The following is a 12,710-nucleotide window of genomic DNA, read 5'->3' as shown; positions in this document are numbered from 1 at the left end:
GGATCCTCCATTATGTGATAAACAACATGTGTTACACCAGGCACCAAGAGGAAAATACAGCTATAAGACCCTTCATCCTTACATTTGCGTAGGTCTTTCCTGACATAAGTACTTCCGTACCCACACAGGATCTGAATTTCCACTTACAGTGGCAGGTTTATCTTGGACTACTTTTAATCTTTACTCATAAATCACAATAAACAGAAGGAAACTTCATACTTCCTCCTGGTGTTTTTACATCCTCATACTTTCAAACACCAAACAGTATGATTCAAGTGAACATGCCTTAAAAATTATGGGTTTTAGTAAGGCCAAACATGTTTTATTCCTTACGAAAGGCTGAAACATTAAGGTGCTTTATTAAGTGCTCAAAAGTAATAGATTTTCCTAAAGAAAAAGCTTTGGTTTTTCACTTAATTACCATTTTCTTCAGTACAAGTATTCAAGACATGAAAACAAGTTGTACTTCTGTTTAGTGAAAAGCTAGAGAACATAAGGTTTCAAATAAGATTAGTATATTATATATCAGTGAATTGCTGCTCCCCTTAACTCCATAAAAAATGTGACAGTCCATTCTTTTCAGACTCGTGTGAAGTGTAATAACCTCATCCTCAGAGCAGAGGATCAAATTAACTTGAGCAAGGAAGGGGTGAAGGTGAAATACAAAATGTTTATTTTCACTGACTTCAATGCCGTATCTATCTCACTGTGAAATAATAAAATAGTGTAGTTTCTGAATCTGCTATGTTCTTTATTTCTAATAAATTTTTTTTTTCAGTTGGTTGGTTTGGGTTTTGTTGTTTTTGGTTTTTTGTTGTTTTTTTTGCTTTAGGGTTCTTTTCTTAGAAGAACAAGGGCAGTCTTCCTGAGAAAAATCCCATTAGAAATAACGAAACTGAAACAGGATTTCAAAGTGCCGGTGCTCTGCAAGTGGAAGACCCAGAAGTAATACCTGCACAGTACAGAGGAGAACTACAGAGCTGTGTTTTCTGGCATACAGTTGTGTGCAGATGAGAGATTTGTAGGAAACACTGTACACTACAACCACCAACTCCAGGTTTACACATCTTCCTGCTGACTCACTTAGCTTCTGTTTGAGCTTGGTACTACCAGTTAATAGATATCACTGCACATTTCCATCAAGTAGTCCTATTCACTAGAATATCAGTTCATCCTGGAAAAAGCTTTGGCTAAAATAAGAGATGAAACTTATACTGTATCAGATAAGGAAAGAGAGAAGAGTGGATGACATGTGAGTGGAAGCCATTTGGAACAGGAAATTGAAGCCATTCTCACCAGAAAGCACCCAGGTTACAGGATAGATAAACCTTATACTGGTACCCTGTCATTCCTTTCTTTAATTCATGATGGCATGACCATTGTGGCCACTATATGGCCACCATGTATTCTTCTCTCTTCTAGTAGTGTGCAATTTGGCACCAGTTAATCAAAGTATACCTACTGCATCAGTGGATAAAGGTCCATCCACGTGTGAACACTGCTAATTTAAAGACTAGGATCTACAGAACTAATTGATAGAGCAACTAAATCTCAAAATCATTACCAGGCACATGAAGGACAAGAAATTCCTCAGGAGTAGTCAGCATGGCTTCACGAAGCCATCTGATAAAACTCTACAATGAACTGATGCACCTGGAAGATGAGGGGAGAGAATCGACTAGTGTCTACTGAGCCATCAATAAGGTAAAGCCTTTGGCACAGTCTTCCGCAAAAGCCTCGCAGCCCCTCAAGGTGGTGTTGTAGGGGCTGGATGGGCAGACAGTGAGGTGGATTGGAAACTGTCTGAATGTCTGGGCCTTGAGGGTGGTGATCAGTGGTGCAAAGTATAGTTGGAGGCTGTTAACTAGTGGTGTACCCAAGGGGTCTGTACTGGGTCCAGTCCTCTTTAACATCTTCATTAATTATCTGAATGATGGGGAAGAGCGTACCCCCAGTAAGTTTTCTGATGACATAGATTTGGGAGGAGTGGCTGATAGGCCAGAGGGACTCAACAGGCTGGGGAAATGTGCTGACAGGAACGTTGTAAAGTTTGGCAAGGAGAAATGCAAAGTCCTGCACCTGATGAGCAACAACTCCATACACCACTATATGCAGAGGGCCATCCAGCTGGACAGCAGCTTGGCAGAGGGTATGAGTGTGACCAAACACTGGACAGGTTGCCCAGAAGCATTGTGGAGTTTTTTCCTTGGAGATAATCAAATGCTGTCTGGACATGATCCTGGGCAACCAGCTGTAAGTCACCCTAGATGACCTGGGGCATTGAACCAGATGTTGTGCCTTCCAACCTCAACCAGTCTGTGATTCTGTTATTCCATGATTTCTGTGAAATCTATAAGAGTTCCAGTATCCAATAAAATATCAAACCGACGCCTGTGTTAAAGGACACAATGCATGTAGTCCTGTGTTCTTTTTCCCTATCCATCAGCTTCAGAGACAAGTTACATCACATGAGCAGTGCATCACTGACTTCAGCTTTAAACACAGACCAACCCAATTTAAAAGATCACTTTTCCCCAGTTCACTACTGTCCCAAAGTCATCCCCAGAATGTCTATGCTGCCAAGGCCTGAAAAATCTTCCTCCAAATATTCAGCAGTTCTGATATTCCACTGGAGTAGGAAGATTGTAACACCTCCATACTACAACTATATTTAGTTTTATATGTGGTCACATAACAACTATACCTCCAGTACAATTGTTAGTATATCAGCATTAACATTAGCATAACATAATATTAACAAAAAGCCATATTATACCAATCTGTGTCACCTAGTCCCTGGAATGCTACTGTACCATCAAACCAATTTAGCAATATTTATTTTAATAAAGGAGTTAGAATATTTTAACTATGAGTTTTGTGTTTAACAAGTCTCTCCATCAGTTTACAATCTGTTCGCATCTGGGAGATTTTCATTATGAAATCTTACTTGTACAAGACCTTTGCAGGTTTCTGAATATTTAATATTTCCTCAAAGCCCAGCTTATGGAAATGAATGAACCCATAAAGCTTTCCCTTTCCACTTTTTTTTCATCTGTAAAAAACTGTAATTGAAGAAAATAAAAATCATAACCAGATGTTTTTGAAAATCAGTATACAATCTACACTGAGATTTTCTTTCCTGGTGTGTGATTACTGCTATTTTAACATTCAGCTTTGACAAAACGCCAAGGCATTTTTTTTCTTTCAATAGATAAATGCAGAACTTCTCTCCTAGGCACATATTAGTGAATCCAGAACTAGTGCTTATATTTTCAGTTATTGGAAGGAAAAAACTCTCCAGATCCATCTACTTAAAAACTCTGGTTTTGTGCAGGCCTTTCAGAATACCTTCCAGTTTTCTCCTTCCATGAATGAACATTAAATATTCGTGCCTTAATTAAAAGTGTTTCCACTTGACGTCTTGCATTCCATCTCAGTCAGCTCTTCCTTGTCAGCCTGTAGTTTCAGTATTTATGACTTTACAGTGCTTTACATAGCAGCCAATGGGGTATCAAGTAACTCCTTTCATAGGGGTGAATACTCTGCAAACTGCTTTACAAAAAGCAATCAAAATATTAACCACAGTCAATCTGCCATGCTCTGTGTTTTTTCAGGACTCTTTTCATGGTCTCTAGTTTTAAATGGCTGCCACTTGTTCGCAAATTGAAGAACAATTAGAGCCTCTAGTTCTTTGGGACATTAGTTTAACTGCACTGCTCCAGAGAGATGAGAAAACATAGAGACATTTTCCTGAAAGGAAACGGAATATTCGGATAAGAAATATTCTTATATGACTTTGGACTCAACACTTCCTCTTGGAATAGAGCAAGACATAAGAAAGATACAGAAGAACTCAGCAATCCATTACCCCTTTACTTCAGAGCAATTAAAACTCTGGTAAACAGGGGGAAAAGGAGTCTTCCATTTGAATTCAAAACACTTCCTAAAGCAAACTGGTGGTGAAACTCACTGATTTTTTATTGGCTTCTGGTTGTATGAGTTAAACAAAGTAATAATTCAGGATTTACATTACAGCTTCCCTGCTAAGCATCTCTGACTCAAAAAGGCCCACAAAAACAAAGAGAGACCTCCAAACCCTTTTGCTTGAAGAACCTGTGTACACCTGAAAAGATACACTGCTTGCCCTTATTTCTTGCAGGACTGTGGTCTGCTGCGTTACTACATGGGAGATTTACAATCACTTCGGGGGTCTGTAGATCACTTTTAGTAATAAGTGGCTTTAGCTCTGAAGACAGTAAATCAATGGTTTCAAAAATCCCAAGATTACAGTATTAAAAGGATTCCATTGTTCTGCAGAGAACGCCGAGCACTTTGCACACAGGTGCCTGAAAGTAATTGATGGCAGAGATCCTTTCTTAGGTATGCATGCCTGAACTGTATTCAATTCAGGGCCATTCTCAAAATGCCATTGTTTTCTTATGTAATTCACACAAGTTGCCATTGTACATTTGCTATTAGTTAGGGGATGTAATCTGAATCTTGTCAAATTATACTATCCTGATATCTTCTTCCCTGCTCTAAATAATTAAGACTTGAGACTTGCAAGACTTGGAGGGGGAGGGGGAAGAAGAGAGATGTGTGTTTCAGAGAGATAGGAAGTAGAGGAAAAGGATGAGTAAGGTACAAGAGTAAAATGGAAATAAAGCGTGGGAATGGGCATGCACTTACAGTTCTGAAACTCAATAAAAATATGGCTTACACAGTTGTTCCTAGCATTGGAAATGCAAAGCTATTATTCTATGTTGGAAATGTTCAGCTGCCTAAGACATATAAAATGTTGGATACAGAAGATAATTCCTTAGAAGGCAGAGATTTTACAGTACTTAACGTTCCTAGATCACAGGTATTCTAAATAGCACTTTGCAAAAGGACATACACCATTTTCCAGTATATCACAGATATATAACACAGTTGCCAGCACAAATTTATAGCGTTTCTATGTATATCCAGGAAGGAAATGCATATGCCTCCACTAGAAGTGTGTCAACCTGTTCCAGCTTCTACTGACTTCACAATAAAGGTAAAAGATGTTCCCTTATCTTGTTCAGAAGAACGGGGGAAGGTAGCTAATTCCAGACTTCCTAAATCACAATGCAAAGCCTTTTTTCATATTATCACTTGCTAATGAAAGCAGCTTTTAACAAGTACTACAATCAGGTAGTTTAAACTTTACAGGGTCTGATAGTATCCACACCATTTTAATATCTGACTCCATTTTCAGTTAAATACAACCAATAGAGTTCTGCTAAGTATCCTTCAACATTTCTTCCTAAAGATGTTATTTACTGAAGAATTGGCAACAGAAGAGCAATTCTCACATGTTGTTTCATTAAAACAATACACTAAATCATTTTCACTTTGTAACTGACACTTATCAGTAGCCTAGAATGCCAGGAGGAGAAACTTTGGAGTCAAATGGGCTTTTGTTTTGACAGTTTGCTTTGGAGGGAGGGTTATTGATTTCTTCAAAGAAAATATTGCCCCAGGAGTCGAAATTAGATGGGTGGTTAGACCTGCATTTCACAATTCCTTCCCTAGCCCATCCCTAACATGCTTAAAATTCTCCACAGCAATTGTTTGTGTTCACAAAATACTCCAAACAGCTCCTTTCTCAGGGTACTTTGAGACAATGTGAAGGAGCCTAGGCATGCAGAAACTAGTGTGTTTGTAGGGATCCATATCTCTAAGTTTAGAGATGCATTGTGCTTTGCAGATCATGTCCTCCTGGGGTCTCAAGAGCTGATGGACTCAACCAGTCCATCTGACACAGTATCTTCACCGGCCTTCTCCTAAACGTTTGTTCATTGTTATTGAATCACTTGTTCCCCATTCTCCAAAGCATTGTGGCATTCCTGAAGACAGATTTACCCACTGTCCTGGATTCACATTTCGCTCCCACTTTTAAATTTCTAATATAAAAGCCTTTAGAATATATATACAAATACACAGAAATTATAAAAAAAAACCAAGCTTTTGTGGCACTCTTAGATGCAGCATAAACTATACCAACAAAAACAGTTGGCAGGACGTTTGCCTCAAATAGTGAAAAGGCTTTGTACCCTTCCTCATTCCTGTTCACAGTCACTCACTCTCCCACCATTTCTTCTAGTTGTTTATCTGCACATATTGAGGAAATCCAGGGAGCTAGACAGATAGACAGACTGCTTTGTAAGTTTACTATTATTATTACTATTATTACTACTATTTTGGGACTAATTGCTTATCCTTCTGAAAAAATGTCATAAAAATGTTATAGTACACAAAAGGATTTAAACTAAAAGATGGAATTTAGGAATTTTCCAAGTTCCCCAACATAACCTCCACTGAAAATATAAATACAATCTTTCTCTGTTACCTAGGATTTTGAACAAGTACAGAAGCATGCACTGGATAACCCCCAAGTAGAAAGCATTCTTCTTTCTCCTTTTTCTTTTTTTTTTTTTTTTTTTGCAATTGAGAGATATCCTCAGAAAAGAAAAAAATAGTCTACAATATTTGGTGTTTAAACTATTTCTCCTCTTACCTAATTTTAGCTCCTAGATTCATTATTCCTTTCCTTCTTCCACTTGTTTCCACAGTTGTTTTGTGATTTCCTGCCTACTTCTGGCTTTTTCTGTAGCAGATTTTTCTGCCAAGACACTCTTTGTATCTTCTACAGGTCTGTTATTAAAAGATTATTTTCAAGATATGTTCCATGAAAGACATATAAAGAAAGAGGAGAGCACATGACAAAGTGAATTTAGAAAGCATGTGCAAGTCTGGTCAGTGTACACATCTTCCGTCTTAGAACTGTGCTCTGTACGTATGTTGGTTAAAAATGGTACACCCTCTACCTGCATAGCTGTGGTAGGAAATGCCCTAGTCTATAGCTATAAATGCATATTTGTTTGGGTTTTTTTCAGCAGTATTTCTTATTTCACCTGGAAAGCTGAGGTATCAGGAAGTGGACACATAAAGTCCACTAGGAGGGTTCTCAGTTGTACCTCATGTACCTTCTTCACATAGATAAGATGTTTGTCTGGCTTAGATTTACACCTGTGAATAGTTTATTGGCCCTATCCCATGTGGATACACATCTATAGTGATAAGAAAGCCTATCAAAAGAGGAAATAAAGACCATTAGCCAAAATGGAACACTGTGAACCTTATGAAAGTTCCACTTGAAGTGGAAGAATGATGAGTTGGAACTTTTCAAATGAAGAGGGTCAAATCAAATCAATTATAGTATGTAAAACAGTACACCAAGATGCGTCAGCAGTTTCACAGGAGATACAAATTAATTTATTTCCTATTATGCATGAAAGCCAAGTGTATGAAGACTCTTCTTCCACAGTTTCATTTGTAGCAATACTTACACTTGACCAAAAACTAAGCTAAACTATAATAGCAGCATCCTTTCCACAGAGCCCAAAACACTAGGCCACTTCTTCATGTATTTGGGATGCTTATGAGGTTTCATACACAATAATTTATGTTGCAGAATACCTTGTCAGCACTAATTTGCATTCTGAATGTACACAATATAAACATCAAACCTCAGAAAATCTGTAAGAATCTTCTAATAAATACAGCCCCAAGCCGTATGACACCACGAACTGAAACTTTTTAAAAAAAACTTTCACACAAATGAAAAAAAAACAAAACTAAAAAAAAACCAAACAAACAAAACAAACACAGAACGCCTAAGGCTATTCTAATGCAAGAGAAGGCAAAGTATTCTTGTACACATTTATCCCCAGTTACCAACTGCAATTCCCAGAACACTCTCTGCTGACCCAGTTGCCTATCATCCACTAGTAAAACAGCTCTCTCAGTCTCTGTAGCCGTGGAAAAGTGAGCTTGAGTATATAAGATCAGCTCCTCCCCTGCTGAAAAACCCAGAGCAAAAACAGCATTTTGACAGCACTACCTTTGCCCTCCCTCAGGTAGTAAAGCAAGAGACTCAAGGGCAGCTGTTCTGTATTTTCTTTCTCTGTTCTTTTCTGTCTCCTTTTCGGATATGTAAATCTTCTTTGAACAAGCAGAAGATCCTTGCCACTCAAAATCTTCTGATAGATTTCTGACCTACTTTCCAGAACCCTTGACACACCAAGGCAGATAGAAAGGTGACAAGCTGTGTTTTTTCTGTTCCCTTTCTCATTGACTTTTATGAACACCTTCAGGCTTTCTCCATTAATAAGCTGTTGAAAGTGAATGTACATTCCTGCTTGTCTATGTGTTATTTGTGGCTGGTAGGGAAAGCAGGAGCATTCATAGGCTCTCAGGGGAATACAGCAGTTGTCCATTGCTTCTTCAGAGAAAATGTCCAGAGTAGTATAGAATCGCAAACACAAATGTGAAGAGAGAAAGGAACGAAGCTTGAGAGTTTCGGGGAAGAAAAGTGATGGAGTTGATGATAGGTACCATCTACTAATAAGTGACAAGCTCTGTGCATTTCTGAAAGAAGTACAAAGAACTTTGAAACAGAATCAGTACCATTAAGCTTCTGACAATTAGTGCTTTATTAAGAGTTTATATTGAGGACTTCATGGTAAAATGGTTCATCTTAATCACAATGAATCTCAATCCAGGCCATTGTAATATAAATAGAGTGCTATCTAACTGTTCTGTTAGCTTCACTGGGTTTCAGAGACACACTGATATAGCTGTGCAGCACTAATATTACTCTGTACAACTGTGGCACATGTACAGAGCAGCAAAGGCTAAATAACACAAAGCCACCTTAATAACTATACTTATTTAGAAGAGTATCACAAAAAGAAAGTTCAAATGAGTAGCCTGTTTATTAGTTTAGTCTGCACAATTTTATAGCGACTCAGTGTTGTCAGTTTTTTCCTGTATGTGGTTTCCCCAGCTGTCTAATTGCTATAACCCATCAATAAAAGTCAATTAAAACAAAACTGGTTCTTATGTAATCTAGGTGCTGCAGCAACCATCTGAACACAAACTATTTGCGTGGTTTAGATAAAGGTTCAGATAAAGGTATTTAGTTATATATCTATGGTTAATCAAGTGAAACCCAAGATGCAAATATTTCTGAAAAGTGCTGTACGGTATCACTTTTACATAACTTAATACTCATTTTTAAAATGTTTTATTTGGATTTGGAAACAGCATTTTCCACGCAAGTCTTACTGTGCTTGTCTTTTGTGCTTGATAGAATGTACTTGAGTATACCTTTTTACATCTTTCATTCTCTGTGAAATGTAAAATCCGTAGAATGTGATTCTGGTACATCAAATTAGTACTAAGAGTACAAGTTCAGAAAAATATTAATAAGATTTCCAGCTGACCTTCTGAGTTGAGACTTATTATAGAGAAGATTTCTTGAAAATGGAAATGACATTTACAGTGTTAGCCAAACTGGAAGTCTTTTTACCTTTTCAACTTTCAAGGTAAAAGGTTTGAAAATAATAGCATATATGAAATAAAATACATTCCAATTAAACAATGACTCTTCTAGTTCAGCAAAGAGCATTATTGATATAAAATTGCTTTCAGAAGAGTCATGAAGTGCAGGACACAAGAGTTAGAGCATTAATAAAAATTCATTTAAACTACACTGAAGTTAGGCTAAGTCCTTGTTTTTCATTGATTCTAATTTCTTGAAGAAAATTCTGTGTGCTCAAAAGCTTGTATTTTTTTCAGCTACATCAAATGGCCTGACAATACATATTACCTTTATAAACCATGCTCTTTCACTAATTCAGCAATGCACTTCAAAGCTGAGAATGCCACGTTCATACGTGTAGTTTATAGTGTTTATTTTTGATCTTACTAGCTGATAGAGCTAACAATCATAATCAGGAGAATGGCACACCGTAAAGTGGAACAGGTATTGTGTAAGCTAAAAGGCTCGATTTCTGTTCCACTTTTGCAAAAAGTTTTCCCGGGAGCAACAGGAATGAAAGGTCTCAAGGAATTGCAAGGGTTTACAAGCAGACAGATGCAGAAGACACAGTCTGGGCGGTGAAAATGAACTAGGTAACATCTTGAGGCAGGTGAAAATCACCCTACTAAGCACTGTGTAAGGCTGTATTATGAAATCAGGACAGAGTACAGTAAACCCCCTGGAAACGGGTCTGTGGACTTATGACAAGCTTTTCTCATTTACGTTGGGTGCAAGAAGGGGAAGGGGGAAGGGAAAGGAAGAGGACATGTATTAATATATAACTCCGGACTTACCGATTTTGGCCAAGCTGGCCACAAGTATCCAGAGTGCAATGATATAAGGCTCCTTGACGTGATCCCAATTGAAAGAGACGATGGCAAAGCTTTGGTTGCTATTTTTAGCGCTTTCCGAGCTTCTCTGTCCCAGCGCCACTGGGAGAGCCATCAGCCCCAAGAGGAGCCCCACTCCAGATACCTGCCTCATCTCCAAGCCACACAACAAAATCCTGCTTCCCCTTCCCGGAGAAATCCCGCCTCTTCGGAGGTCCTTGGGGGCGAGGTCCTTGTCCCTTCGCAGAGACGCGCCCGACGGCTCAAGGCGGCGGGACAGCGGCGCGCGCGGCCGGCGTCGGGAGGCTCCAGTCCCGTCCCGTCCCGCACCGGCTGCCCCGGCGGGTTCGGGTATCGCCTTGCGCGGGGTGGCCAAGGGCGGGTCAGGGGCTCCGCGCACAGGCAGATGCTTCGAGCTAGGGTCCCGCTGCTTGCCCGCACCTGCCTTTATCAGGCTGTTCCCGGACGGCCGGAGGCGGAGCCTCCCGCCGCTCCCGCAGAGGCTGCCGTGCGGGGACGGCGATGCCCTGACTGACAGAGCACCCGGCGGGATCTGCGGAGAGCTGTGCGAGGGTGGCGGCGGGATCGGAGCTGTGCCCGCCGTCCCAGCGCGGCGCTGGGCAGGGCGGGAGCGGACAGGAGCTGCCCCGAGCTGCTGGCGCTCGGAGCCAAGGCTGAGGCGCTCCCGCCACTTTGTCCTATGGGAGCCCGGGGTCCGCGCCCAGACCGCAGCCGGGTGCACAGGACATCCACAGATCTCCGTTCGGGCGCTTTGGATGAGCGGGCAATGGGTCAGACTCCCTTCCTCAATCCCACTCTCCCGGCAGGTTGTCACAGATGAAACGCACTCTTTGCCGCTTCTCAGCCTCGAGTCCTCTCCTGAGCCTCATCTAGCTCACCGAGGGCACAGCAGCAGCTTTCTCAAACCAGCTTTTCTTTCTGTCCACCAGAGAGCATCTCTTCCCACAATGCTCCGGGAAAGGACACCAGCAGGCAAGGTTTAGCTTTCCACTTAGGTCTGCTTGGAGCTGCTTGTTGAGATGTGCTATATTAAAAACACTCTCTGGCTTCTTTTCCTCTTCTTTTTGTCTTTTTTTTTTTTCCCAAATGATTACACCGTGAGACCTTTTAGAAGGTTCTCACTTTCCCTCTAAAACCTGTTTTCTTGCTGATAGTGTTTGCTTGATACCATGCATGATCCATGTTATGTGCTGTAGGCAGATGGACCCCTAATAATCGTTACTCTGCGATAAAAAGGTAGCAAACCATTGTGTTCCCAGGGGGTAGATCTGAGGGTACCCTTCCACAGACCGCAGAAGCAGCTCCTCTCCTCTACTGTGTGCTCCAAAACAACTCAGCTGGCCTCACGTGCAGTCTACTGCTTCTGTGACTTTCTGTGGAAAAACACTACCTTTTTTTTTACTTAAATGATGGTTGATTCTATTAGGAGGTCAAAAATGAACAGGATAAAGCTTTCATTTAAAGTGATTGAAAGACTGAGAAATTATTTTGATTATTTCAATCACTTGGGAGAAAAGCTAAATAGTTTTTCATAGTCTAAGTGACATGTGCAGACACTCTATAAATCAACTGATTAATTAAAACTATACATTTCCATGAAATGTTGATATTATTACCTCAAAGTAAGTGCGGGCCTCAAATTGGACTGGATCTCTTTTCAAATAATGAAACATCTTGGGTTGTTTATTTCTACTTCTTCATTACTTATGGGAAAGGAAATTATGCAGGAATTTTTTTGAAGTAGGAACCAATCTGAAGATGGAATTGGCAACTCTTTTTAGGAAGCATGACAGACAACAAAAATACCTTCTTTACCTTCAGTAAATGTGGCAGACAAAGACCTGAAAAATACTTCAGTGTCTAACAACTTAAATCCTATCTACATTTTTTTTATCTTTTCCAGAGCATGACTTGGGCACTCAAATGTCTTTTAGATTTGCTCTTAAGTTTTGTAAAGGTTCTACAGATGGCTCTAGCCAATGTGAGAGTAACATTTTTGTGCATTGCCACCAGAGAGAGAAAACTACAGCTGGAAGTAGCAGCTGATCATCTGTGTAACCTTTTGCTGAGCCCTGTCGATAGCAGTAGTTGTTATTACCAATTCTGTTTGCTGATATTAAGAGAACCATGAACCATGAACAGCGACAAGCTGTCAGCACTGTTTTTATTGTCACAATTTATTCCAAGTACCATCACATCACAATCAAACATTTCAGCTTGAGATGATAAAACAGCACCACAACTGCCAGTGTCCTATCTTATATTCATGTCTCTTCCTAAATCTAGTTCCACAAAATGATAACTGGGTTGGAAATAAATCTTTCTATTGAAAGTGCTGAAGCTAACCATAATGTTTAGACAAATATATCATAGATCAAGAATACCTGCCGCAGAGCTACAAAAATGAGAAAGCCTTCTCTAGTGGATCTTTTCTACAGATAAGCAAA

General features: G+C 39.9%; 1 protein-coding gene across 5 annotated transcripts in view; it reads right to left on the bottom strand.

Moving 5' to 3' along the window:
* Nucleotides 1-10,489, bottom strand: part of SLC9A3 (solute carrier family 9 member A3) — a 54,323-nt gene extending 43,834 nt beyond the window's left edge. For all 5 annotated transcript variants that reach the window (XR_004356342.1, XM_032684105.1, XM_032684118.1 and 2 more), the window contains exon 1: nt 10,207-10,489. Coding sequence is in view for 4 of the 5 variants with exons in the window: in XM_032684105.1 (XP_032539996.1) it covers nt 10,207-10,396 (190 nt within the window). In the remaining variant the exon portion in view is untranslated. The remainder of the gene's footprint in view (nt 1-10,206) is intronic.
* Nucleotides 10,490-12,710: the final 2,221 nt, after the last annotated feature.

Source organism: Chiroxiphia lanceolata, chromosome 1 (assembly GCF_009829145.1).
Source record: "Chiroxiphia lanceolata isolate bChiLan1 chromosome 1, bChiLan1.pri, whole genome shotgun sequence".
Classification (NCBI taxonomy): domain Eukaryota; kingdom Metazoa; phylum Chordata; class Aves; order Passeriformes; family Pipridae; genus Chiroxiphia; species Chiroxiphia lanceolata.
The sequence above is the reverse complement of the archived record's forward strand: the minus strand, read 5'-3'. Positions and strand labels throughout refer to the sequence as shown.